Source organism: Salvelinus alpinus, chromosome 8, assembly GCF_045679555.1.
Source record: "Salvelinus alpinus chromosome 8, SLU_Salpinus.1, whole genome shotgun sequence".
NCBI lineage: Eukaryota > Metazoa > Chordata > Actinopteri > Salmoniformes > Salmonidae > Salvelinus > Salvelinus alpinus.
The window spans coordinates 84,875,914-84,902,440 of NC_092093.1; the positions used below are offsets into that span (position 1 = coordinate 84,875,914).

General features: G+C 44.6%; 1 protein-coding gene across 11 annotated transcripts in view; it reads right to left on the minus strand.

Annotated features, from left to right (window-relative positions):
- LOC139583801 (protein scribble homolog) overlaps positions 1 to 26,527 on the minus strand; it is a 135,682-nt gene that overhangs the window by 28,775 nt on the left and 80,380 nt on the right. For 9 of the 11 annotated variants that reach the window (XM_071415274.1, XM_071415275.1, XM_071415281.1 and 6 more), the window contains exons 16-29: positions 23,526 to 23,588; positions 17,722 to 17,811; positions 17,449 to 17,526; positions 16,976 to 17,296; positions 13,950 to 14,030; positions 9,794 to 10,066; positions 9,156 to 9,266; positions 8,852 to 9,028; positions 8,623 to 8,739; positions 8,323 to 8,511; positions 8,097 to 8,216; positions 7,730 to 7,786; positions 7,332 to 7,388; positions 7,003 to 7,083 (exon numbers count right to left, since the gene is read on the minus strand). In XM_071415274.1, the coding sequence (XP_071271375.1) occupies positions 7,003 to 7,083; positions 7,332 to 7,388; positions 7,730 to 7,786; positions 8,097 to 8,216; positions 8,323 to 8,511; positions 8,623 to 8,739; positions 8,852 to 9,028; positions 9,156 to 9,266; positions 9,794 to 10,066; positions 13,950 to 14,030; positions 16,976 to 17,296; positions 17,449 to 17,526; positions 17,722 to 17,811; positions 23,526 to 23,588 (1,815 nt within the window). The remainder of the gene's footprint in view (positions 1 to 7,002; positions 7,084 to 7,331; positions 7,389 to 7,729; positions 7,787 to 8,096; positions 8,217 to 8,322; positions 8,512 to 8,622; positions 8,740 to 8,851; positions 9,029 to 9,155; positions 9,267 to 9,793; positions 10,067 to 13,949; positions 14,031 to 16,975; positions 17,297 to 17,448; positions 17,527 to 17,721; positions 17,812 to 23,525; positions 23,589 to 26,527) is intronic. The other 2 variants (XM_071415283.1, XM_071415285.1) reach the window with 1 other exon arrangement.

Sequence of the window (26,527 nt, forward strand, 5' to 3'; positions counted from 1 at the left end):
TGACTGCCGCGACTGACTGCCGACGTTATCTGCCCGAGGGATTTATCCAACTGGCACCTCCGTCCCGACGTTACCTGAACGCTCATCTGAGGCCCGCTAATCGTTAGCTGTCTTATCGGCTGCTATTTGAACAAGTATATTGGACAACTATTATTATTATTATTATTTATTTATTTTATTTTTTCCTTGGGTCACTATATCTATTTTGCCAATTTGGATTGATCCCCTCTACCACACGGAACCCCACTACACGGAACCCCACTAACCTACCGACGGAAACGCACGAGGTATCTACAAACAGACCTCCATCCTATGCTGCTACCGATAGCCATATACCCGGCCAGCTGTCTGGATCGCCACGACCCCAACCAACCTCTACTCACTGGACCCTTATTGATCACTCGATTAGCATGCCTCTCCTTAATGTAAATATGCCTTGTCCATTGCTGTTCTGGTTAGTGTTTATTGGCTTATTTCACTGTAGAGATTCTAGCCCTGCTCTCTATACCATATCCAACCTCTCAGTTCCACCACCCACATATGCGATGACATCACCTGGTTTCAATGATGTTTCTAGAGACAATATCTCTCTCATCATCACTCAATACCTAGGTTTACCTCCACTGTATTCACATCCTACCATACCTTTGTCTGTACATTATTCCTTTAAACTATTTTATCGCCCCCAGAAACCTCCTTTTACTCTCTGCTCTAGTAGCCCTAGGCGACCAATTCTCATAGCTTTTAGCCGCACCCTTATCCTACTCCTCCTCTGTTCCTCTGGTGATGTAGAGGTGAATCCAGGCCCTGCAGTACCTGGCTCCACTCCTATTCCCCAGGCGCTCTCTTTTGATGACTTCTGTAACCGTAATAGCCTTGGCTTCATGCATGTTAACATTAGAAGCCTCCTCCCTAAGTTTGTTTTGTTCACTGCTTTAGCACACTCTGCCAACCCGGATGTTTTAGCCGTGTCTGAATCCTGGCTTAGAAAGACCACCAAAAATTCAGACATTTTCATCCCCAATTACAAGATTTTCAGACAAGATAGAACGGCCAAAGGGGGCGGTGTTGCAATCTACTGCAAAGACTGCCTGCAGAGTTCTGTTATACTATCCAGGTCTGTTCCCAAACAATTTGAACTTCTACTTTTAAAAATCCACCTCTCTAAAAACAAGTCTCTCACCGTTGCCGCCTGCTATAGACCACCCTCTGCCCCCAGCTGTGCTCTGGACACTATATGTGAACTGATTGCCCCCCATCTATCTTCAGAGCTCGTGCTGCTAGGCGACCTAAATTTGAACATGCTCAACACCCCAGCCACCCTACAATCTAAGCTTGATGCCCTCAATCTCACACAAATTATAAATGAACCTACCAGGTACCACCCCAATTCCGTAAACACGGGTACCCTCATAGATATCATCCTAACAAACTTGCCCTCCAAATACACCTCTGCTGTTTTCAACCAAGATCTCAGCGATCACTGCCTCATTGCCTGCATCCGTAATGGGTCAGCGGTCAAACGACCTCCACTCATCACTGTCAAACGCTCCCTGAAACACTTCAGCGAGCAGGCCTTTCTAATCGACCTGGCCGGGGTATCCTGGAAGGATATTGATCTCATCCCGTCAGTAGAGGATGCCTGGTCATTTTTTAAAAATGCCTTCCTCACCATCTTGAATAAGCATGCCCCATTCAAGAAATTTAGAACCAGGAACAGATATAGCCCTTGGTTCTCTCCTGACCTGACTGCCCTTAACCAACAGAAAAACATCCTATGGCGTTCTGCATTAGCATCGAACAGCCCCCGTGATATGCAACTTTTCAGGGAAGCCAGAAACCAATATACACAGGCAGTTAGAACAGCCAAGGCTAGCTTTTTCAAGCAGAAATTTGCTTCCTGCAACACAAATTCAAAAAAGTTCTGGGACACCGTAAAGTCCATGGAGAATAAGAACACCTCCTCCCAGCTTCCAACCGCTCTGAAGATAGGAAACACTGTCACCACCGACAAATCCACTATAATTGAGAATTTCAATAAGCATTTTTCTACGGCTGGCCATGCCTTCCACCTGGCTACCCCTACCCCGGACAACAGCACTGCCCTCCCCTCTGCTACTCGCCCAAGCCTTCCCCATTTCTCTTTCTCCCAAATACAGTCAGCTGATGTTCTAAATGAGCTGCAAAATCTGGACCCTTACAAATCAGCCGGGCTAGATAATCTGGACCCTTTCTTTCTAAAACTATCTGCTGAAATTGTTGCCACCCCTATTACTAGCCTCTTCAACCTCTCTTTCGTGTCGTCTGAGATCCCCAAAGATTGGAAAGCAGCTGCGGTTATCCCCCTCTTCAAAGGGGGGGACACCCTTGACCCTAACTGCTACAGACCTATATCTATCCTACCCTGCCTTTCTAAGGTCTTCGAAAGCCAAGTCAACAAACAGATTACCGACCATTTCGAATCCCACCACACCTTCTCCGCAATGCAATCTGGTTTCAGAGCTGGTCATGGGTGCACCTCAGCCACGCTCAAGGTCATAAACGATATCGTAACCGCCATCGATAGGAAACAATACTGTGCAGCCGTATTCATTGACCTGGCCAAGGCCTTTGACTCTGTCAATCACCACATCCTCATTGGCAGACTCGACAGCCTTGGTTTCTCTAATGATTGCCTCGCCTGGTTCACCAACTACTTCTCTGATCGAGTTCAGTGTGTCAAATCGGAGGGTCTGTTGTCCGGGCCTCTGGCAGTCTCTATGGGGGTGCCACAGGGTTCAATTCTTGGACCGACTCTCTTCTCTGTTTACATCAATGATGTCGCTCTTGCTGCTGGTGATTCTCTGATCCACCTCTACGCAGACGACACTATTCTGTATACTTCTGGCCCTTCTTTTGACACTGTGTTAACAACCCTCCAGGCGAGCTTCAATGCCATACAACTCTCCTTCCGTGGCCTCCAACTGCTCTTAAATACAAGTAAAACCAAATGCATGCTCTTCAACCGATCACTGCCTGCTCCTGCCCGCCTGTCCAACATCACTACTTTGGACGGCTCTGACTTAGAATATGTGAACACCTACAAATACCTAGGTGTCTGGTTAGACTGTAAACTCTCCTTCCAGACTCACATCAATCATCTCCAATCCAAAGTCAAATCTAGAATTGGCTTCCTATTCCGCAACAAAGCATCCTTTACTCATGCTGCCAAACATACCCTTGTAAAACTGACCATCCTACCAATCCTCGACTTCGGTGATGTCATTTACAAAATAGCCTCCAAAACCCTACTCAATAAATTGGATGCAGTCTATCACAGTGCCATCCGTTTTGTCACCAAAGCCCCATATACTACCCACCACTGCGACCTGTACACTCTCGTTGGCTGGCCCTCGCTTCATACTCGTCGCCAAACCCACTGGTTCCAGGTCATCTACAAGACCCTGCTAGGTAAAGTCCCCCCTTATCTCAGCTCGCTGGTCACCATAGCAGCACCTACCTGTAGCACGCGCTCCAGCAGGTATATCTCTCTAGTCACCCCCAAAACCAATTCTTCCTTTGGACGCCTCTCCTTCCAGTTCTCTGCTGCCAATGACTGGAACGAACTACAAAAATCTCTGAAACTGGAAACACCTATCTCCCTCACTAGCTTTAAGCACCAGCTGTCAGAGCAGCTCATAGATTACTGCACCTGTACATAACCCATCTACAATTTAGCCCAAACAACTACCTCTTTACCTACTGTATTTATTTATTAATTTATTTTGCTCCTTTGCACCCATTATTTCTGTCTCTACTTTGCACTTTCTTCCACTGCAAACCAACCATTCCATTGTTTTATTTTTATTTATTTTTTATTTATTTTATTTTTTTATTTTATTTTTAGTTTTTATTTTACTTGCTGTGTTGTACTCACTTCGCCTCCATGGCCTTTTATATTTTTATTTATTTATACATATATTTGTTTGCCTTCACCTCCCTTATCTCACCTCACTTGCTCACATTGTATATAGACTTATTTATTTTTTTTCACTGTATTATTGACTATATGTTTGTTTTACTCCATGTGTAACTATGTGTTGTTGTATGTGTCGAACTGCTTTGCTTTATCTTGGCCAGGTCGCAATTGTAAATGAGAACGTGTTCTCAATTTGCCTACCTGGTTAAATAAAGGTTAAATAAAAAATAAATAAATAAAATAAATTTCCCAAAATGCAATTTGCGAGCGGTTTTAAGTGACAGAGATGAAAATCTGTTAGAAACTTAGAAAGAGGGGGAATCTAAAGATGCAACAACTAGGATGGGCTGCTAATATGACTAGGATTGTGCCTTTGGCTTCTGGACAATGAAAGAAAGCTGATATGAAAACCAATAGAACAGGAGAGAAATGCTGGTTTCAATGGCATATGAGGAAGTCTTCATAAAATAATTGTCTCCACATTTCTATGGTGGGATTTTGCCTATGCTACTTTGAAGCAAGGTCATTTTTATTTATTTTATTTGACCTTTATTTAACTAGGCAAGTCAGTTAAGAAGAAATTCTTATTTTCAATGACGGCCTAGGAACAGTGGGTTAACTGCCTTGTTCAGGGCCAGAATGACAGATTTTTACCTTGTCAGCGGAGATTCGATTTTGCAACCTTTCGGTTACTAGTCCAACGCTCTAACCACTAGGCTACCTGCCGCCCAAGGCATATCTCATAATATATGAAGTAAAATGATCAGGTTTCAAACAATTAAGTAAATGTTTTCAAAATGCATACTGCCTCCAGCTCACATTGTAAAGTGGTGGGTGACGTGCTGATAGCCTGCCTATCGTTGGCTATAAACTTGTAGGGTGAATAGGAGGCGCACTTCAAATACCAGTTGAGAAAAAATAAATAAAGAGTAGCTCTGTTTTTAACATGTAACACATTTCTCACCAGCAGCAACGAGCTGAGAAGCTGCAGCAGCAAGTCTAGCGTTGTCTGACAAGTGATATTCCCCACAAAATAGAAGTGTGAGATAAATAACGAACATACACAGGCTGATAAGCATGACTGTCAAATGTATTTCCATCAACTGATATTTCCACCAATGAATAAAAAGCATTATTTTGAAGTCAATTTGGCTGGCAACAATTTTATTTACTGGCTTTTCATGATATATTTTTTAGCTGTCAATTACTGGCTAACGGAAACCCTGGTGGGGTGGTATGTGAACCAGTACCCTTTTGGCACAGGCTCAGAAGACTGTAGAGGACAGCTGGGCTAGGGCTGGAGGCCTGAGGGAGGAGGGGAGGTGCAAGAAAGACGATCAACATGCCAACAAGGTGAGACTAACTTTATCCAGACGGCCTGGGTGAAGGGTGGAGCCAAGCGTGGTTCATCACGACACACCCCTGCTTACCGCTCACTTCTCATGCCAAGAAGCATGTTTCTTCATATGACTGGCTACATACCTTAGATACTATGATACATACCATAACATGATCAAACTTCAGCTGTCAGAATAATCGCAGATAAACATTATGATACATAAAAATAAAACTATAGACAAGGATTAAAATTATCGCAAAAAATTTACATCCAACATCTTTCGACAGGAAAAATCTCTGGGAGTCATGACAAGATCCACTGGTAATCTTCCTGGGTACACAGGTCATGTAACCCAGGGGTCTTCATTCTAACTCTAATGCATAGCCATAATGCAAGAACAGCTGCAGGCGATATATAGGTTAAGCGCTCCCAGAAAAGCCCCACAGCCTAGTACTAGAGCTTATAAGTCTAACCACTGTTGCATTAAGATAAAATAAATAGCTAACGGAACACAAATAGCTCAAAACACAATAAAGACCCCTACTACAAACTAAGCTTGGGAAAAAACTATAATACTGACACAAATTGTAGCCTCTCCTGTACATGCATCTATGCAAGACCCTAAAACGGTGACAGGTATGAGAGAGGCCTAATGTTTTTATGTCAGCTCATAAATCCTTGGTAATTTACATCTTTAGCAAAAATGGCTGCTGTTCACACATGTAGCTAGAATATAGAATTGACACAATGACGGTAGAATATATTAATACATGAATGAAGGAAGGAAACATGCAAGAAAGACAAAGAGCCGAGCCCAGTCCAGTTGCCCCCGTCTGGCGCTGTCACTATACTCACTGTAGGCTGTTGGGACCAGGGGTGCAGTAGCTCCAAACTCTTCCAGGGACACTGACTGACTGACTGACTGACTGATAGAGCCCACACATTGGGACACTCTCCTTCCCTCTCGCCTGCACCCCTCCCACTCCCCAACTATCCTGAGTTTAAAATAACGGCCAGCTGTCCCCCTTACCCACCTCCTCCAATCAGTCCAGCGACTTCGGTGCTTTTTACTGAAACAGGTACCGACCATTTTGGCTGCATAATTTCTCTTCTCTTTCCCTCCATCCAGCATTCCAGCTAATGATGTGAAAGGCAGCCTTCAGTTTTTCTTTGTGGACTCACCCTTCGATTCATCTCAATTTCTTCTTTAAGAGATGTCTTCAAGCCAAAGGTAGACGATCCATTAACATGGCGTGCATGATGATACAAATGGATCTTGTTTTGGAATGTAGCATCTCATCATATCACAGAAGTGAATGGAATGAATGGTTCTATTCCATTGTAGAGGCAATCTATTATTTGGGCCCAAGGCGTTGGTGAGGAAGGCAGGAGTCAGGGTTGTGAACTTCGGGAAGGGAGAGGGGGGTGTCACATTCTCCCCCTGGCCTCCAGAGGCACCTGCTTGGCCTCTGGTCACAGAGGGTTTCCCGGGAGATAAACAGGGTGGATTCCATTCTATTCTGGGCCCAAAGGGACAATTTCCAAGATAGTCTGCAGACAATTCCAGGCATTTCACAGCCTTAGTCAGGGTTCACAGGTCTTATAAGAGGTCTACTATAAGAGTTACCTCACATAATTGCACCGTAATCATCAATGGGGGTTGTGTTACCTTTCAAGTAAACTAATTCCATTACTTCTTACTTACCCTGTTGACCTTCTGCAGAGCGGTGGTGGGCAGTGCGGCCAGCGTCCGGTAGTCCAGTTTCAGAGGCCCGGCGCCCAGGTTCTGAGGGAAAGGGGAAGAGGGCGGAGTGTCAGACATAGTGGGGAAAAACTACTTCCCTCTCATACTACTCTCATGTGTCACTCTGTAAGGAAGCAACTTCATCATTAATAAATATGCATTGAAGCGCACAACAGGTTGCAGAACATTTCAGAGGTTATAGTAAAATCCTCTGGACTGGAGCTGTCCACCTCTCTGACAGGGAGCTGGTTGAGCTGAGGACTCTGAGGCCCAGGGGGTACCGGTCTCACCTCGGTCTCCTCTTCTAGCAGGCGAGTATCCTCCTCACGCTCCAAGCGCATGCGCTCCTTCACAGAGAGACGGGGGAGGGGAGGAAAGAAGGGAGGACACCCAGACACAGATAATGGGAAACAGGGGATGAAATGAATGCAGGTGAAATGGGATAAAAGACAAAGGAAATGGAGGGATTAAGTGGAGGTGGGGTGAATGGAGATGGAGTGGTGTATGGACGACCCAGACATTATGAGGGGAGGGAGGAGGGTGGGGGCAGGCAGAGAAAGGGTAGAAGAAAAGAGATAAAGGGAGAGAAAGGATAGAACCCACACACATTAGAAATGTGCTCTGTTTATTTGGCACAGTAGCAGAAAAAGCATGCGAGGTAGATACTTGGCTACATAGTCTCACTCACCACCTTCTCCATCTCTTCTCTCTCCCACTGGGACGTCTCTCGCACCATCTCAACCTCCTAGGAAATAGATTTTAGGTCAAAATGTTTCATATTAAAAGTAATCTATTCCGTTGTCCCCTTTGTTTAGTATGTGTGTGTGTGAGAGTGTGTAGTTGAAGCTTTTTTGTTGTTTTTTCACTTTGCACTAAAAGCTTTTGTTATTCTTTCGAGCATGGATTAAATGAAGTATATTTTAGCATCTCGGCCTCGTTGGGTTGAGTGCGAGTACCAACGTAATTCTACAGACGGGTTTTTCTCCCACGCGCCATCCATCCACTGAAGCCTGAGTGCAGACCCTCACACTGGCTTTGTGTCATATTATTCTCACCTTCTGTAGGATGTCCATCTCCTCGGGACTCAGGTCTCGGTCGATAGAGGAGATGCTCTCCATGCTGTTCTTACGCACGATGCCTGCTGCAAACGGGTTGGCGATGATGCCCGGTGACGCCTGAGATTAAACAAAGACACACTATTAACGTGGCATCCGTTTTGGATCTGACTCTGTATCTAAGGGTCATTTCAACCCGGAATGGATGTTAATCAGTTTCCCTCACCTCTATAGCGGCAGCGTTGCCAGGGTCGAAGCCGTCACACACCAGCATGACTAGGGTGTCTCCCACGGCGCGGAGCACGCGTACAGCCTCCGTGTGGGTCATGCCCAGCAGGCTGTGGTTACTCACCTCCAAGATCCGCATGCCCACAAGCAGACGGCCATCCCTGGCCGCCGCACCGCTGGAGCTCACCTACAGGGGGTGACGCAGGGATGGGGAGTTAAGAGGAGTCAATATACCAAAGGAGGTCAATCATTGACCGTATTCCAAGGGGGATAGATTGACAAGGTGGGTTCCAGGTACCTTGGATATGAAAATGCCCTCATCGGTGGCGTCGAAGGGGTTGCCAGCGTGGCCCTTGGCACCGCCGCGGATGCTGATGCCCAGCTTTTCTCCAGGCTGCTTCTGGATCACTATCTCCTGTATTGGGACAGATAGATCAGGAGATGGGACTGGTTGGTGTGTGTGTGTGTGTATGTGGGTCTACTGTGTAGGCCAATTTCCGTGTACATGTGGGTTTAAGAGATGTCACCTCCATCCCGGGAGGCGAGGGGTCCCTGCGCACCAGCATGCGGATCTCCTGCTTGTTGGAGAGCAGGGCTCTAACAGCCTCCTGGTGGGTGGCGTGGCGCAGGTCGGTGGTATTCACCTCCAGTATCCTGTCCCCCACCCGCAGCCCACTCTGACATGCCAAGCCATGGGGGATCACCTAGCACAGACAGGCGAGGGTGAAATACACAAACCCGGGAAAATGAGAGAGAGACAGAACGCGACAGAGAGATGAAGCCTTTTGAATTGAGAGAGAGAGAGCAAGAAAGAGAGAGCAAGAGAGAAACCTTAGAGATGAAGACGCCAGGCTCATTGATGCCGAACGGGTGACTGGCGTGATCACTGCCTCCCACGATGCTCAGTCCTAGGGGGCCGCCCGCTTTCACCAACGCCACTTCCTGTCAGGAGAGGAAGTGAAGCTACAGTGTTGTTTCATTTGAGGGACATGGTTCTACGATACGGGCTCTACAAATACAGTATCAGGAGACATGAGAGGAATTCAGGAAAACATCAGTGTCCCAACAGGCAAATACCAAATACACTCAATCTTTAAGTCAATAACTTCTAATAGACAAGGAACACAAACTATCCATGGATCTACTATATCTACTTGAAGACAGGTATGAGATAAGACATAGGCTATGCTAAGCTCTTAGTCAATGGAACAGACTCCAGGTCTTGCTGCATTTCACTGGGCCCCACTACACCATCCTAGCATAATAAACCTATGTCAGGACTAAGCATTCGTACCTTGCACCATCTTTTCTTGAGCTGTAGAGCATTCGAGATAAAAAGCCAAATGTCAAGGCATTAAAACTAAAGTTAATCTAAAGCTTGAATGCTCCATCATGGTAACTTACCACTATCCCCATAACATAGTACTATACCCTTTTCCCAACCGCTTCCTTCCTTCCCTTCGTCTCACCTCGATGGGGTATTCGTCCTCCAGCGGCTGGCTCAGGTGGTTCCCGTGTGGCAAGAGGCTCGAGTCGTCGTTGCCCTCTTCCTGGTCGGGTGAGTCAGAGGGCTCTGGAGGTGGGGGGGAGTGGGCGCGGGCACGGGACAGGCCCGGGGAGCCCCCTGCGGTGCCCGGCTCGGCCTGGTCACGCTCCACCAGGAGAGCAATTGTAGGAGAGGTGCCGGTAAGCAGCGCTACTGCCTGGTCATGCCTGGCCTCTGTCATGTCTACACCATTGATCTGGATCGAACGGCACAACCAATGAGGGCAGGCGTCAGTAGGCTGACTAACCACAGTGTGCGACACTCAGGACTAGAGGTTCAGTGAGGGCAGAGAGCAATGTGTTCGGGGGTTGGAACCGGTTCAGGGAACAGAACAGAAAACCAGAAAATAATGAAATTTTTTGAAGAACAGAACCAAGAACGAAAGTGATATATATTGTTCTGGAAAACAACTTATTTTAAAAGCACAGGAACCGGTTAATAACTTTATTTTACATTCCAGGCATATTGTCCAAAAAAAGCCCTCACTATCACGCAAACTTATTTCAATGTCTACCTGCCAGCTGAAAATCTTTGCCAGTATGTGTGCGTGTGTGCGTGTAGGCTACCTGCCTCTCCACCTCCCTCTGAAGCATGCATAGTCTACTGTAGCTACTGACATTACAGCCGTGATTAATAAATTAGGGAGAGATTTTTAATTAGAGAACAATGGATGAACTTTTTCTATGCTAGTTAAGGATAGTATAGTTATCTAGTTTCACATTGGATTTATTAACTACAAAAAAGGTAAGACGTGTTTTCATTTTGGTGTTGCTAGCTTGTTAGCTAGCTCTGGTCTAGCTCTCGATAATTCTAGGCAGTATTATGTGTGATGTAATGGAACAGAGTCATGATCAAGGGCTAGCTCTGGTCCAGCGTTAGTTACGCAAACACTGAAGTTCAAAGACATTCAAAGTTCCTTCATAGAAGTCGCTCCTCCGTAGATATAATTCTGTGGGCCTAATACAGATAACGCATGTCATAACAACAAGACGCCCAGCCCAGCGCTCTCCTCACTCTCAATTTCAGTTGCAAGTCGCACCCTCCACTACACTTGTCTGTCAAATGCATGTACATGGCTTACCCGCTCCATAGCAAGCTGCTCTATTCCATTTGTGAACAAATTTAAGCTAAATACAAATACATTTAAAAAAACATTCAGAGGCTTCAAAAGGAACAGAAAGAAACAATCGAAACCATTACTTATTTTTGGTTAGAACCGCTTCATTACTTTATTTTGCTGTTCAAAATTGTGGAACGGAATTAAATAAATAATGGTTCTGTTTAGAACAAAACGATTGGGAAATCATTTTGCTTCCAACCCCTTGGTTTAGACTCATATCATTATTGTTTAGACGCACATCACATGTTGCCATGAAGCTGTATATTATTACTATAATAAAATAACTCAATCATTGCTCAATATAATACATTGAGACGTACAGCGAGTGAGTGATATCTGAACAGACCAGAAGCCAATACCCATACAGAAGAAGGGAGCCAGGCGGAGGAGGGAGGAGCAGAGGGCAAGCTAGCAAGGAGCTTCTTCGGAAACGGCTGTATGTTAAGCCTTTCTCCAATGTTCCAATCTCAAAGTCTTGAAAGTAGCCTGTCAATGCAATAAACTATACTGCATTTTGGACGTTGGCCAATCTGGCTTATGTTTATGCTATCCGTTTGCGATTGCTCACTGAAAATACAGAGAGCAACGTCATATGATGACTGCCAAAGAATGGGCTGATCTTGAGGCAGCAAACAGAGTTATCAATACTTTTCTACAAAGCAAGATACAGCTCCAGCCTCAGTGCTGCTCCTAGACCTAGCTCTCGTCCTTTACACATTTTAAACTATTCTATTGCTTTACAGGAGGGCATTTGAGGACGGACTGCAGTCTGTAAACATTCCTAAAATGTAGAACGAGGTCCTGATACCTCGGAGGAGTGAGGGACAAAAAAAGCGGGCTATGTGATTGGTCCTCTTGTCCGAGAGACAAACAGACGCCAGCACTGACCATACAGTACCGGCTCTTACCATTGGCTGATAAGCTTACTGCGGCTGCTTCTATGGTAATACATGCGGTTACCACAAAGGCTCCGCACACACAATCCCAAAACCACACCCACCACCATCGAGCAGGCAAGGAGACACATTGAGCATTAGTTGCCATGCAGGGAGAGGGAGAGTGAGAGAGCAGGTTCACAGAGAGGGAGAGCGCACGAGAGAGAGATAGAGAGCGAGAGAGAGGAGAGAAAACGAAAGCACAAGAGAGAAGCCGAGAGACCAGACAGGACCCGAATCATTCAGGAAGCCATTTTATGATTTCCCTCACATAGGAGGAGGGGGAAGAGGCAGGAGAGAGAGAAACGGTTATGACTCAGAGAATGAGAGAACAAGACCGTAGTAGTTGTAGACACACACAAGAGGACACTATTTCACACGGCACACAAACGTAACTAAGGGGTTAGCAGATGTCTCAAGATAGAAGGAATCACTGGATTGGTAATACGGCCCATTGAGCCATCATATCAAGGCCCTACCTTTGTAGCCATGGTCAAGGATATGAGCATGAGGTGCAACTCAATCAGCACTCTGTCAGCAGGTGAGGCCATGCCATTGTATAATAAAAACACTATGATAACCAGTAAAGAGAGGCACAGTGAAGAACCGTGCAGGAACCTTGGCTCCAGCAGCCAGTCACATATATGTCAGCTAAGGTCATGCTAGTCTAGGGCTGCGTCCCAAATGGCACCCTATTCCCTGCATAGTGCACCCATTAAAAAAAATGTTACCCCCATTTTTCTCGCCAACTTCGATCTTGTCTCATCGCTGCAACTCCCCAACGGGCTCGGGAGGCGAAGGTCGAGTCATGCGTCCACCGAAACATGACCCGCCAAACCGTGCTTCTTAACACCCGCCCACTTAACCCGGAAGCCAGCCACAGCAATTTGTCAGAGGAAACACTGTTAACCTGACAACCAAGGTCAGCCTGCAGGCGCCCGGCCCACCACAAAGAGTCGCTAGAGCGCAATGAGCCAAGTAACTAAAACAATAATTTGAAACCGTGCTTATATTTGTATGCAAACTCTCTCTAATGCTTGGGAATACTTGAGAACAGATTTCCAAAAAAATAAATAATAATAATAATAATAAAATATATATTTTAATTGCTCAGAAAACGTAGCCAAATCAAACCACCCGCGGGCCAAATTCGGCAGTTGGGGAACCCTGGCCTAGGATTTACTGAGAATGGTGTGACAAACAAAAAACGTCCAGTCAGCAACAGTCCTGTGGGTGGAAACGGCTCGTTGGTGAGACGTCGAAGGATAATGGCAGGAATTGTGCAAACTAACAGGCGGGCTGAGAACAGGATGGCATCTCGGAACGCACAACTCGTCGATCCGTAGTCATGGATGGGCTATTGCACCAGACGACAACACTAGGTTCCACTCCTATCAGCTAAAAACAAGAAGAAGCGGCTCCAGCGGGCACGCCATCGCCAACACTTGACAAATGAGGAGTGGAAGTACACTCCCTGGAACATGACAGCGAGTTCAGTTTACTTGAGTGGCCTGGTCAGTCCCCAGACCTCAACTGAATAGAGCATCTTTGGGATGAGATGGAACAGGCTGTTAGCAGTTTCAATGTACCGCCGCACAACCTGCAGAAACTGCGTGATGGCATCGCGTCAGCATGGACCAGCATGGACCAACATCCCTGTGGAATGTTTCCGGCACTTTGTAGAATGCCCCGAATAATTCCGGCTGTTCTGGAGGCAAAGGGGGTCCGACCCGGTACTAGATGGGTGTAGTTGTGTTTGATTTGGGAGTAGTCAACGGGTGGCAACCATATTGTGAGTCTGATGATGAGATCACTCACCACGTTATCTAACGTGTGTGTGCTTGGTTGGTGTGTTTGGCATGAAGTTCACACAGACCGAGCTCTGGTCCAGAGAGCGAGAGAAGAACATGGGTGGTGTCTCAATTAGCACCCTATTCCCTATATAGTGCACTGGTCAAAAAGGGATAGGGTGCCATTTGGGATGCCTCCATGGGGCTTAACCAGAGGAGTGGAGGGGTACTCACGGTGATGACCCTGTCCCCTACTCGGAGTGTGCAGTCTCTGTGGGCCGCCCCTCCCTCCGCGATCCGCGAGATGTAGATCCCCTGCAGAGACGGACACAAGAGTCAGTTCATAATGTCATCCTGTCTGTATCCTAAATGCCACCCTATTCCCTATATAGTACACTATACGGCTCTGGTAAAAAGTAGTGCACTATGTAGGGAATAGGGTGGCATTTGGGATGCAAGCCCATGTCTGTGCACATCATCTTGGTTCTAATGAATGTCTAATATGAGTGCATGAAATTGAGATTTAAGTCCTCAGAAATGATTCACACCCCTTTACTTTTTTTAAATAAATTAAATTTAGATTTTTTGTCACTGGCATAACACCATACCCAATAATGTCAAAGTGGAATTATGTATTTTTAAAATTTTACAAAATTAATAAAAAATGAAAAGCTGAAATGTCTTGAGTCAAGAAGTAAAGCCACAGTGCTTCTACACCTGCATTGCTTGCTGTTTGGGGTTTTAGACTGGGTTTCTGTACAGCACTTTGTGATATCAGCTGATGTAAGAAGGGCTTTATAAATACATTTGATTTGATATTTAACCCCTTTGTTATGGCAAGCCTAAATAAGTTCAGGAGTAAAAATGTGCTTGTCGCATGATTTTTGAAATGACTACATCACCTCTGTACCTAACACATACAATGATCTGTAATGTCCCTCAGTCGAGCAGTACATTTCAAACACAAATTCAACCCCAAAGACCAGGGAGGTTTTCCAATGCCTCGCAAAGAAGGGCACCTATTGGTAGATGGCAAAAAAACTTTTTTTCAAAAGCAGACATTAAATATCCCTTTGAACATAGTGAAGTTTTTAACTACACTTTGGATGGTGTATCAATACACCCAGTCACTACAAAGATAGATGCATCCTTCCTAACAGTTGCTGGAGAGGAAGGAAACCGCTCAGGGATTTCACCATGAGGCAAATAGTGACTTTAAAACGGTTACGGAGTTTGATGGCTGTCATAGGCGAAAACTGAGGATGGATCAACATTGTAGTTACTCCACAATAATAACCTAATTGACAGTGTGAGAAGGAACACAAATACTCCAAAACACGCATCCTGTTTGCAACAAGGCACTAAAGTAATACTGCTAAAAATGTGTCAAAGCAATTCACTTTTTGTCCTGAATAAGAAGTGTTATGTTTAGGACAAATCCAATGCAACATATTAGTGAGTACCACTCTCCATATTTTCAAGCATGGTGGTGGCTGCATTATGTTATGGGTATGCTTGTAATCGTTAAGGACTGGGGAGTTTTTCAGGGTAAAAAATAAACGGAATGGTGCTAAGCACAGGGGAAATCCTAGAGGAAAACCTGGCTTTACAACAGACACTGGGATACAAATTCACACTTCAGCAGGACAATAACCTAAAACACAAGGCCAAATCTACATTGGAGTTGCTTACCAAGAAGACAGTGAATGTTCCGAGTTACAGTTTTGACTTAAATCTACTGGAAAATATATGGCAAGACCTGAAAATGATTGTCTAGCAATGATCAACAACCATTTTGACTGATGTTGAAGAATTTTGAAAAGAATAATGGCCAAATATTGTACAATCCAGGTGTGGAAAGATCTTGGAGACTTACCCATAAAGACTCACAGCTGTAATTCCTTCCCGGCGCACCAGGAGAGCTGTGGCTAAACCAAATGTGTGTACTGCGCTGGCAAATCGGATAGCTCACTGTGCCTACAACTTGATACTACATGAGATTTGATACATTTTAAAACCATGAGCAGACAGAGACTTTCTCAACAAAAAAAATATGCATGAAAACGAATCGTCTCTCGTTGAATGACTTCATTGAATAATCACAACTGTTGACCAGACAAAGAGGTCGTAGACTTTAGCTATTGACTTAATCTGGTGCAACAGGTCTGCAATGCCCCCTGCTAGTTAAATCAGTCAGTGTACTCTGGGAGAGAACTTACCAGGGGATGTCCAATAATGATTACCTCACCCAGCCAGGGCTTAATATATAGTCTAGCGGTCTTATTCACAGTCACTAGTCTACCGCTACCCTCAATTGTTTGTTTGGGCTCATTAAGAAGTATTTATGTGGCAGGATCTCAGCACAAGAATAATTTAACCGCATTGACTTCACAGAAGGTTGGTGACACCTTAATTGAGGAGGACGGGCTCGTGGTAATGGCTGGGGTGGAATGGTACGAAATACATCAAACACATGGTTTCCATGTGTTTGATGCCATTCCATTTACTTTGTTCCAGACATTATTATGAGCCGCCCTCCCCTCAGCAGCCTCCACTGTTGTACTTATGGTTCAGCTCCTAAATTCCGAACTATCATGCACAGGGGCAGACAAAGTGCAGGCCTACTCCTAGCCCATCTTAACAGAGATGCCATCCATTCTAGAAAAAGGCAGACTTACAGACTCTAGCGATAAGTGTGCATCTCGGTTTCTCTCCACGGGCTCCCCGAGCTGTGTGTGTGTGTTTGAGAGCGGTGTTTGCACAGGACATGTAGGCATGAATGTAGCCAATGCAGTGGCCCAAAAATACCCCCTGGCCCCTCCCGTCCCAGTTACACAGGACCTATCAGGTGTCAAGGCTCGCTATTCATATCTATGTCTCCTTGGTGATGGCTGTAAACGCTGGAACCGGAAAAGGGGTTGTCAGAATGAGGAAACCTTAGAGGGGTTGGGGGAGACTATTACTCGACATAATACAGAAATATGTAGGAAATCCATGAATCCTGACTCTTAAACTCTCCCTCTAATGCTGTAGCTAGTGCAGTTAAGAGGTATCGTGTCGTTGACTTGAGAAGTGGGACAACCTGACACGACATACATACAAAAGGTGTTTCACTACTAAGACCAGGAGGATGAAATATTAATCAGGTCTGAACAACACCCAATATTCCTACACCACTCTGTTGTACATTGAGGGATTTGTGTGTGAATCTCAGTGTCTACTGCACACACTAGGGATGTGTGTGTGTGTGTTCATCTCACCATGTCCCCTGTGCGGTAGGCTGTGGAGCCTTTGCCCCCAGCAATGCTGAAGCCCAGACCCTTGTCGTTGCGGGCTAGGCAGGTAGACAGCCTGTGTCGGAGGCCTGCGGGGGAGCCTGCCTCAATGCAGAAGGGAAGGCCACTGGCCCGTCTCTCCCGGGGGAAGTAGTCGTCCTCGGGCCTCAGCGGTGTGGTGGTGATGGCGTTCTCCGGCTCCACCATGTGCTCCCGGAGGACGCTCATGGAGACGGCGGAGCCCGAGCTGCGCAGGGCCTCTACCGCCGTGTGGTGCTCTGCCCCCTGGAGAACCACACCATTCACCTGAGAGAGAGAGGGAGGGAGCTGAGATCATGGTTCTCTCTACAGTTAAAAGGCCTCTTCATGGACCTTGAACATGAATGCACCATGGCTGCAAACAGGCATAAGAATGGGCACCCATATGCTTATCAAGCACGCACATGCACACACTTTACCTCTAGGAGTTTGTCTCCCACTTTGACCCCAGCCTGCGCTGCAGGGCCCTCTTCAGACACCCTGGAGATGAAAATTCCCTGGAGGGACAGACAGACAGACTAGTACACAGTCACAAGTCTCAATCAGTCCGCAGAATGTGAACGTGTCCAAAATAATACCCTGTTTTCCTATGCAGTGCACTATTTTGACGAGGGCACTGGTTCCCTATAGGGAATTTGGGACACAATCCATCTGTGCATTTAGGAGTCTCCACAGCTGTCCTCAGCCCTCACCTCATCATCCCCCTTGTAGGGTGTGGATCCCTGTCCTCCGGCTATGCTGATGCCCAGGCCCCCAGTTTGCCGTAGAATGGTCAGGGTGTGCTGGAAATGGAGGAGAGGGGGTCAGCGCACTGAGCGGAGTCGCCCCACACAACAGCCCAATCCTCAGACAGGACAGGAAGGAGGAGGGCTCACCACACTCCACTTGACACAATTGTCTTTAACAAGATGATACTTTTGGGTCAAATGTCAATTTGAAGGTTGCTGCATATTGTGATGAACAAACTGATAATGTGATTACGTGTAATGTTGATTGGAAAGTAAATGGATATAATTGACTATTTATTTAAATTAAAGTCATGTGGAGTGGGTGAACCCCCTCTCCACTCAAAATGTGGCGCCGATCTGGGGAGTGCGGCGTGGATGGACTAGGGACAGACAGACGGGATGGACAGGGGCTACTCTGGTCTCCGGGCTAAACTCAACTCAAGTGTATGTCGAATGAGAAAAGGCATGAGTCTTGCCTTCTATCTCTCCGTACAGAGAGTAGCCACAGTAACTCATTAAAAAGGTGGCCATTTTGGAGTAGAAGCAGAACAAAAGCAGTTCCAAATATCACTAACGGTAGTGCTAAACAAATTACCCATCATATCACAAGGCATTGACATTAGCCCAAAGACACACAGTGAAACGACTCGACAAACACGTAATCCTTTTGACATAAAACGTGAAGGCTAGTTTCAGACACTGAGGTGAGTCACAACACTCTGTCATGGAACAGTCACATCAAGGGTGGTGTGTGGCTCTGAACTGGATGTGTGAATGCTGTCCGCGCAAGCCGTGCAGAGTGAGAGTAAGTGGGGGATGAGGGTGAAATATAAGTGGGAGAGAAAGAAGAGGAAAGAAATAGTGAAGTGAAAGAGTGCTGTGTTCTGGGGTAGGGGGGGGGGGGAGTGGAGGTTCATTCCGGTGTGTCGTCGTCAAAAGGCTCCGTTCTCTCACAAACTTCGTTGTCACCGTTGCAGAACGCTCATGCAACCACGGGCAGCGCAGATGCACAATATGCACGTACCAACCATTCCATAGGCATCCTCACCAGAAATGCACAGACTCAGTCACCAAGGCCAACTATCACTCCTCCATAGCCAAATCCACCAAAAGAAAATAATCAGTATGTTGTATCTTATCTTATTAGTTAGGTATGTGCTACCACCCAATGACAATATCCTATCCTTTCAAAGTAAAACATTTAAATAGTAGAAATGTACAGAAATATTGTACAAAATGGATTCAAATCCAGCCTCGTCATCTCCCATCTAGATTACTGCGATCCTGTTGGCTGAGCTCCCTGCTTGTGGCATCAAACCACTGCAATTGATCCAGAACACCGCAGCCTTCCAAGTTCATCCATGTGACCCCGTCCCTCCACACAGTCCACTGGCTTCCAGTCGAAGCAAAGGGAACTGCCCCTCTCTATCTTCAGGCTCTATCTTCCTACACCCCAACCCGAAAGTCCGTTCTGCCACATCTGGTCTCTTGGCCCTCCCACACCTACGTTGGGTCAGCTCCCACTCAACCCAGTCAAAGCTCGTCTCTGCCCTGGCAGACCAATTGTATAACCAGTTTCCCCGACGCTAGGACAGCAGAGTCCCTGCCCATCTCCTGAAAACGTCTGAAACCCAACCCTCCATACAATATCCACCCTAAAAATAAATATTTATCTATACACACACTGAACAAAAATATAAACGCAACATGTAAAGTGTTGGTCCAATGTTTCATGAGCTGAAATAAAAGACCCCAGAAATGTTCCATACGCACAAAAAAGCTTATTTCTCTCAAATGTTGTGCAAACATTTGTTTACATCCCTGATAGTGAGCATTTTATTTCATCCATCTGACAGGTGTGGCATATCAAGAAGCTGATTAAACAACATGATCAGTACACAGGTGCACCTTGTGCTGGACACAATAAAAGGCCCCTCTAAAATGTCCAGTTTTGTCACACAACACAATGCCACAGATGTCTCAAGTTTTGAGGGAGCGTGCAATTGGCATGCTAACTGCAGGAATGTCCACCAGAGCTGTTGGCAGAGAATTGAATGTTAATTTCTCTACCATAAGCCACCTCCAACGTCGTTTTAGAGAATTTGGCAATACGTCCAACCGAACTCACAACCGCAGACCACGTGTAACCACGCCAGCCCAGGACCTCCAGATCTGGCTTCTTCACCTGCGGGATCGTCTGAGACCAGCCACCTGGACAGCTGATGTATTTCTGTTTGTAATAAAGCCCTTTTGTGGGGAAAAACGAATTCTGATTGGCTGGGCCTGGCTCCCCTACGTCCATGCCCAGTCATGTGAAATCCATAGATTAGGGTCTAATGAATTTATTTCAATTTATTGTTTTCCTTATATGAACTGTAACTCAGTAAAATCATTGAAATTGATGCATGTTGTGTTTATATTTTTGTTCAGTATACATTTTCCTACAAGCACTGACTTTGCTGATAACCATTTTATTGAGGGAAAATGTACTTGCTTCAACTGCTATCTGCTATCTTAAGATGAAGGCACTTATTGTAAGTCGCTCTGGATAACTGTAAATTAAAATGGACTAAAACGTAAATTAAATTCAACCACAATTAGTTGAAGTGCTCCCCACAATAAATTACACAGTAGTGCCAGTAGTTGTGTCAGGCGTTCACATATCTTAGTGTCATCTTAACGCTTAATTTTAAAATGGGGTCGCGTGAGAAAATGTGTGCTTGGTTCATAGGACCAGGGTTACTTCAGTAACCTCCAGTAGCCGCTAGATGCAGTTGTAATTAACAACGTGGTATACTTCCTACAAATGTGGCTTCATCCTTTGAATGCTTTAATATACAACATATTATAGACCCATCACTGAAAGATAAGACGTACTGTTTGCATCTACTATGCCCACAAGCCGTTAGAAAGTAGTGGACAAGACCAGGCACTAAATCAGACTGGTGGGGAAATAACGTCAATGATGTTCTTTCCTACACGGAATATTATACAACATCATTACCCGATGACCTTCTGAACTTCGCAATACCTTTCTGACGCATTTCAGTCACTTCAAACCATACTGTCTTCAGATTGAAATACTGTCAAAAATACTTTTGACTAATGTTCAAATTTAGACGTCAAACAGCATCAAGGTTCTGGTCTAATGTTAGGCATAACCGTGTTCATGGAGCACTCAACTAGTCATACACCTCACAGATTATGGTGTATGTTCTGTTGGTGCAACTGTCATAGCCCAAATTTACAAAGTAAACACTGACTGTTTATTTCAGAACTTTGTTTTACGTGGTAGGGTCGCGAAAAACATTTTGTTTTCAAAATGGGGATCGCTGGCCAAAAAAGTTTGGGAACCCCTGGTCTATTAACTAATTTACCACCTGGTGATGTCACCAGGCAGGCCAAAAATTCTTCCCACAACAACAAAAAAGGTGACATTTCAGGTGGTCATTTTCACAATATTAATCCAACCTCAGTGTGGAAATCTATATAAAACACAGGAAAATCATGTTTTTGACTGCACTGGGCCTTTACGTTCTTGATAAGTTGCTTTGTGGTTCTTGCGCTATTCAGCAGTGCAAACCGTTTAGCAAAGTGCTTACCCTCTGGACTAAAATGTCTGGAAAGAGCCAGCGTGTTCCTTTGTCATATCATGATAGATGTAGGGCGTGGTACCATGCTGTGAAAGAACAGCATTTTATTTTTTGATAATGCACATACATGTACTCACAAAGAAATCCTAAAACTAATTTCAGATGTCTTAGATATCTTCAACAAAATACATTTCTCCTGGTTAGAAGTTGCAATGTGTGGGCCAGATCCTGCTGGACACACCGGTTGAGTAAGTGTAAAACCTGAAAGACGGTGCTGAAAGAAGACGGACCTCCTCCATCACAGACAGCAGCACATTCACTCACTCCAGGGCCACACAGCCTGAACAGGATGATGAAGAACGGGAGGAGGACGAGCAACAGCGTGGTAGAACCTGAGAATGGGGTAGGACGTCATTGATGGGTAAACACTTGTTTACCATTTACATATAACTTCTTCATTACAATTGTATAACCATATTGTTTTATATTCGGAAAGTATTCAGACCCCTTGACTTTTCCCACATTTTGTTACGTTACAGCCTTATTCTAAAATTGATTAAATTGTTTTCCCCCCTCAATCTACACACAATACCCCATAATGACAAAGGAAAAATGGGTTTTTAGAAATTTTAGCAAATGTATTAAAAATGTACTGAAATATCACATTTACTTAAGTATTCAGACCTTTTCCTCAGTACTTTGTTGAAGCATCTTTTACAGTGATTACAGACAAGTCTTCTTGGTTATGACGCTACAAGCTTGGCACACCTGTATTTGGGGAGTTTCTCCAATTATTCTCTGCACTCAAGGACATTCAGAGACTTGTCCCAAATCCACTCCAGCATGGTCTTGGCTGTGTGCTTAGGGTCATTGTCCTGTTGGAAAGTGAACTTTTGCCCCAGTCTGAGATCCTGAGCAGGTTTTCATCAAGGATCTCTGTACTTTGCGCCGTTCATCTTTCCCTCGATCCTGACTAGTCTCCCAGTCCCTGCCGCTGAAAAACATTCCCACAGCATGATGCTGCCACCAACATGCTTCACCGTAGGGTTTCCTTCAGACGTGATGCTTTTGGCAAAATCCAATCGGGATGACATGTGCCTTTTACTGAGGAGTGGCTTCTGTCTGGCCACTACCATAAAGGCCTGATTGGTGGAGTGCTGCAGAGATGGGAGAACTTTCCAGAAGGACAACCATCTCCACAGAGGAACTCTGGAGCTCTGTCAGAGTGACCATCGGGTCCTTGGTAACCTCCCTGACTAAAGCCCTTCTCCCCCGATTGGTGGTTCCAAACTTGTTCCATTTAAGAATGATGGAGGCCACTGTGTTCTTGGGGACCTTCAATGCTGCAGACAATTTTTTGGTACCCTTCCCCAGATCTGTGCCTCGACACAATCCTGTCTCTGAGCTCTATGGACAATTCCTTCGACCTCGTGGCTTGGTTTTTGCTCTGACATGCACTGTCAACTGTGGGACCTTATATAGACAGGTGTGTGCCTTTCCTTTCCAAATCATGTCCAATCACCTGAATTGAAAACAGGTGGACTCCAATCAAGTTGTAGAAACATCTCAAGGATGATCAATGGAAACAGGATGCACCTGAGTCTCATAGCAAAGGGTCTGAATACTTATGTAAATAAGGTATCCATTTTATTTACATATATACATATATACATATATACATACATACATACATACATACATACATACATACATACATACATACATACATACATACACATACACACATTTGCAATCATTTATAAAAACCTGTTTTCACTTTGTCATGATGGGGTATTGTGTGTAGATTGATGTTTTTTTTTTTTTTTGTAATATATTTTAAAATAAGGCTGTAATGCACCAAAATGTGGAAAAAGTGAATAGGTCTGAAAACTTTCCAAATGCACTGGATAATACTTAAATCCTATAACCCTTTGGCCTTATAAAGTGTTACTCCTGCATCCTCCCCTTCAAGTTCTACTACGCTGGCGGTCCGATGGTTTTGTGGTGGGCATTTCTCTGGGCCATTGGCTTGGATTAATCATTGATTTATGTGAGTTATTATTTTTATTTTTTTCCAACTGAGAGCCAGCGGGTGGGTGAATGGGTGAGTGGGAGAAAGAGAGAGAACAAGAGTGAGAGCGGGAGTGGATGGAGTGAAAGAGTATAGGTACAGACCTCTTCCTCCTCAATTCGAGCAGGCTCAATCAGGAGATTATTGACTTGATCAAATGACACCCCCTGTTAGGACAGGAACCAGCGAGAGGCATGCGGATTAGTGAGGCCAAAGTAACTAATATGCACACAAGCATACTCTAACCAAATCCATTCAAAAACAGAAGACAAATGCACACACTTCAAAACAACACACATTCATTCAGCCACTGGGATAAACCCCAAAAGGTCATATCCACTAGAGGTCGACCGATTAATCAGAATGGCCGATGTACCATAAACATCAATGCCTTTCTTTAGAAATCAATACACAAGTATATATTTTTAAACCTGCATATTTATTTAATATTGCCTGCTAACATTTATTTCTTATAACTAGGGAAATTGTCACTTCTCTTGCGTTCCGTGCAAGCAGTCAGGGTTTATGCAGCAGTTTGGGGCGCCTGGCTCATTGCGAACTGTGTGAAGTCCATTTATTCCTAACAAAGGCCGTAATTAATTTGCCAGAATTGTACATAATTATGACATAACATTGAAGGTTGTACAATGTAACAGCAATATTTAGACTTAGGGATGCCATCCGTTAGATAAAATACAGAACGGTTCCGTATTTCACTGAAAGAATAAACGTATAAACGGCTCGTATTTCTGTGTGTTATGTTATAATTATATTTTATATTTGATAGAGTAGTCTGACTGAGCAGCAGCAGGCTCGTAAGCATTCATTCAAACATCACTTTCGGGGGTTTGCCAGCAGCTCTTCGCAATGCTTCAAGCATTGCTCTGTTTATGACTTCAAGCCTATCAACTCCCGAGATTAGGCTGGTGTAACCGATGTGAAATGGCTAGCTAGTTAGCGGGGTGTACGCTAATAGCATTTCAAACGTCACTCGCTCTGAGACTTGGAGTAGTTGTTCCCCTTGCTCTGCAAGGGCCGCGGCTTTTGTGGAGCGATGGGTAACGATGCTTCGAGGGTGGCTGTTGTCGATGTGTTCCTGGTTCGAGCCCAGGTAGGGGCGAGGAGAGGGACGGAAGCTATATTGTTACACTGGCAATACTAAAGTGCCTATAAGAACATCCAATAGTCAAAGGTATATGAAATACAAATGGTATAGAGAGAAATAGTTCTATAATTCCTATAATAACCTCAACCTAAAACTTCTTACCTGAGAATATTGAAGACTTATGTTAAAAGGAACCACCAGCTTTCATATGTTCTCATGTTCTGAGCAAGGAACTTAAACGTTAGCTTTTTTACATGGCACATATTGCACTTTTACTTTCTTCTCCAACACTTTGTTTTTGCATTATTTAAACCAAATTGAACATGTTTCATTATATATTTGAGGCTAAATTGATTTGATTGATGTATTATATTAAGTTAAAATAAAAGTGTTCATTCAGTATTGTTGTAATTGTCATTATTACAAATAAATAAATACATGTAAAAAAATATATATATATTTTTAAAAAATCGTCCGATTAATCGGTATCGGCTTTTTTTGGTCCTCCAATAATCGGTATCGGCGTTGAAAAATCATAATCGGTCGACCTCGAATCTCCACTATTGTATAGTGTGTGAAATAAGGACATTTATTATGGCCAATTTGATTTCCAGTGGAGGTCCTTTGAACAATGGCAACACCAGTCACACACATCACTCACTCCCCAGCCACCAGAGGCAGATGCAGGCAGGGGTGGAAACTCGAGACCCAGAATAAGGTGAGCTACAGGCCACACAGGGACGGCAGTTTGTGTGCAGAAAGAGAAATGGGGGAAAGAAAGCAGTGGCTCCCAAAGCAAAGTTCCCTCCAGCCTATAAACAGACACCACAGTAAACCCTTTTACCTGTGCAATACATGTTCTAAAGTGCAGTAGTCTTGCTCAGATTTAGTTGTAGTTGTCAATCATTCAACAACCCCAAAAAAAGATCATATTAAAATTCTAATCAGCCATTAAGCAATTACAAATAAATTCCAGATCTAGACAGCCTTATACAAATAGTAGCTAGATGTGTCAAATGCAAATCTAAATTGTTTTAAGCCATTGATGCGTTGTTGTCTTTTAAGATTGAAATCTGCTGCAGAATTGTTAGAAAACAGGTTGTTATGTAGGTGCATACCACACTCCAACAATACTTCATAATCATAAATTAAATCAGTTAGTCTGGGTCTCAACATTTCCACCTCTGCCAAGACAAATTCCGGATGGTCTGCAGATCAACAGGCATAGACACGCACATACACGTACACTATATCAAACACACACACACACACACACCCCGCTCTCATTCTCTGCATATTAGGTAGCAGCTCTATTGGTGATTACGATTAATAATCAATTTGAATAAAATTGTCTTAGAATCATACATTTCAGGAGCCATGGTATACACTTTCACACAAATATAGGAAGGCAGGACAGGGAGAAGTCATTAACAATTTAAAAACAGAACAGGGAACAGCAAATGATATGGTGAGAAGCATAGTACTGAGGTGGGTAGACAGAGGCAAGGTGCAGGGGACTTTATGGCAGGAGGCCAGCAGGAGGCCAGCAGGAGGCCAGCAGGAGGCCAGCAGGAGGCCAGCAGGAGGTGTCTAGTGGACAGCTGATGGGGTGGGGATTCGATAGACTATCACTCTGTATTAATAGATTTTATCATTGGCATTATTGACAACTGGTCCAAGAGAGCTGGGAAACTTGACACGAGAGCTCAGAGCAGCCACAAGAGGGAGCTCCACTGAGTTGACTGGGAAGTGTGTGGGGATACACATGACTACATCCAAAATTGCACCCTTTTATAGTGTATGACTTTTGACCAAGGCCCATTGGGCTCTGGTCAAAAGTAGTGCACTATAAATGGAATAGGGTGCCATTTGGTACACAATTAGGACTAATGGGGTGAAATGTGTCCACGTTTCAAGCATTTAAACAACTCACACTGGATTTGGTTTGTGGTGGTTGTCCATTTGTAAACTGTCAGTCTGTTTGATGACATTTACAAACAT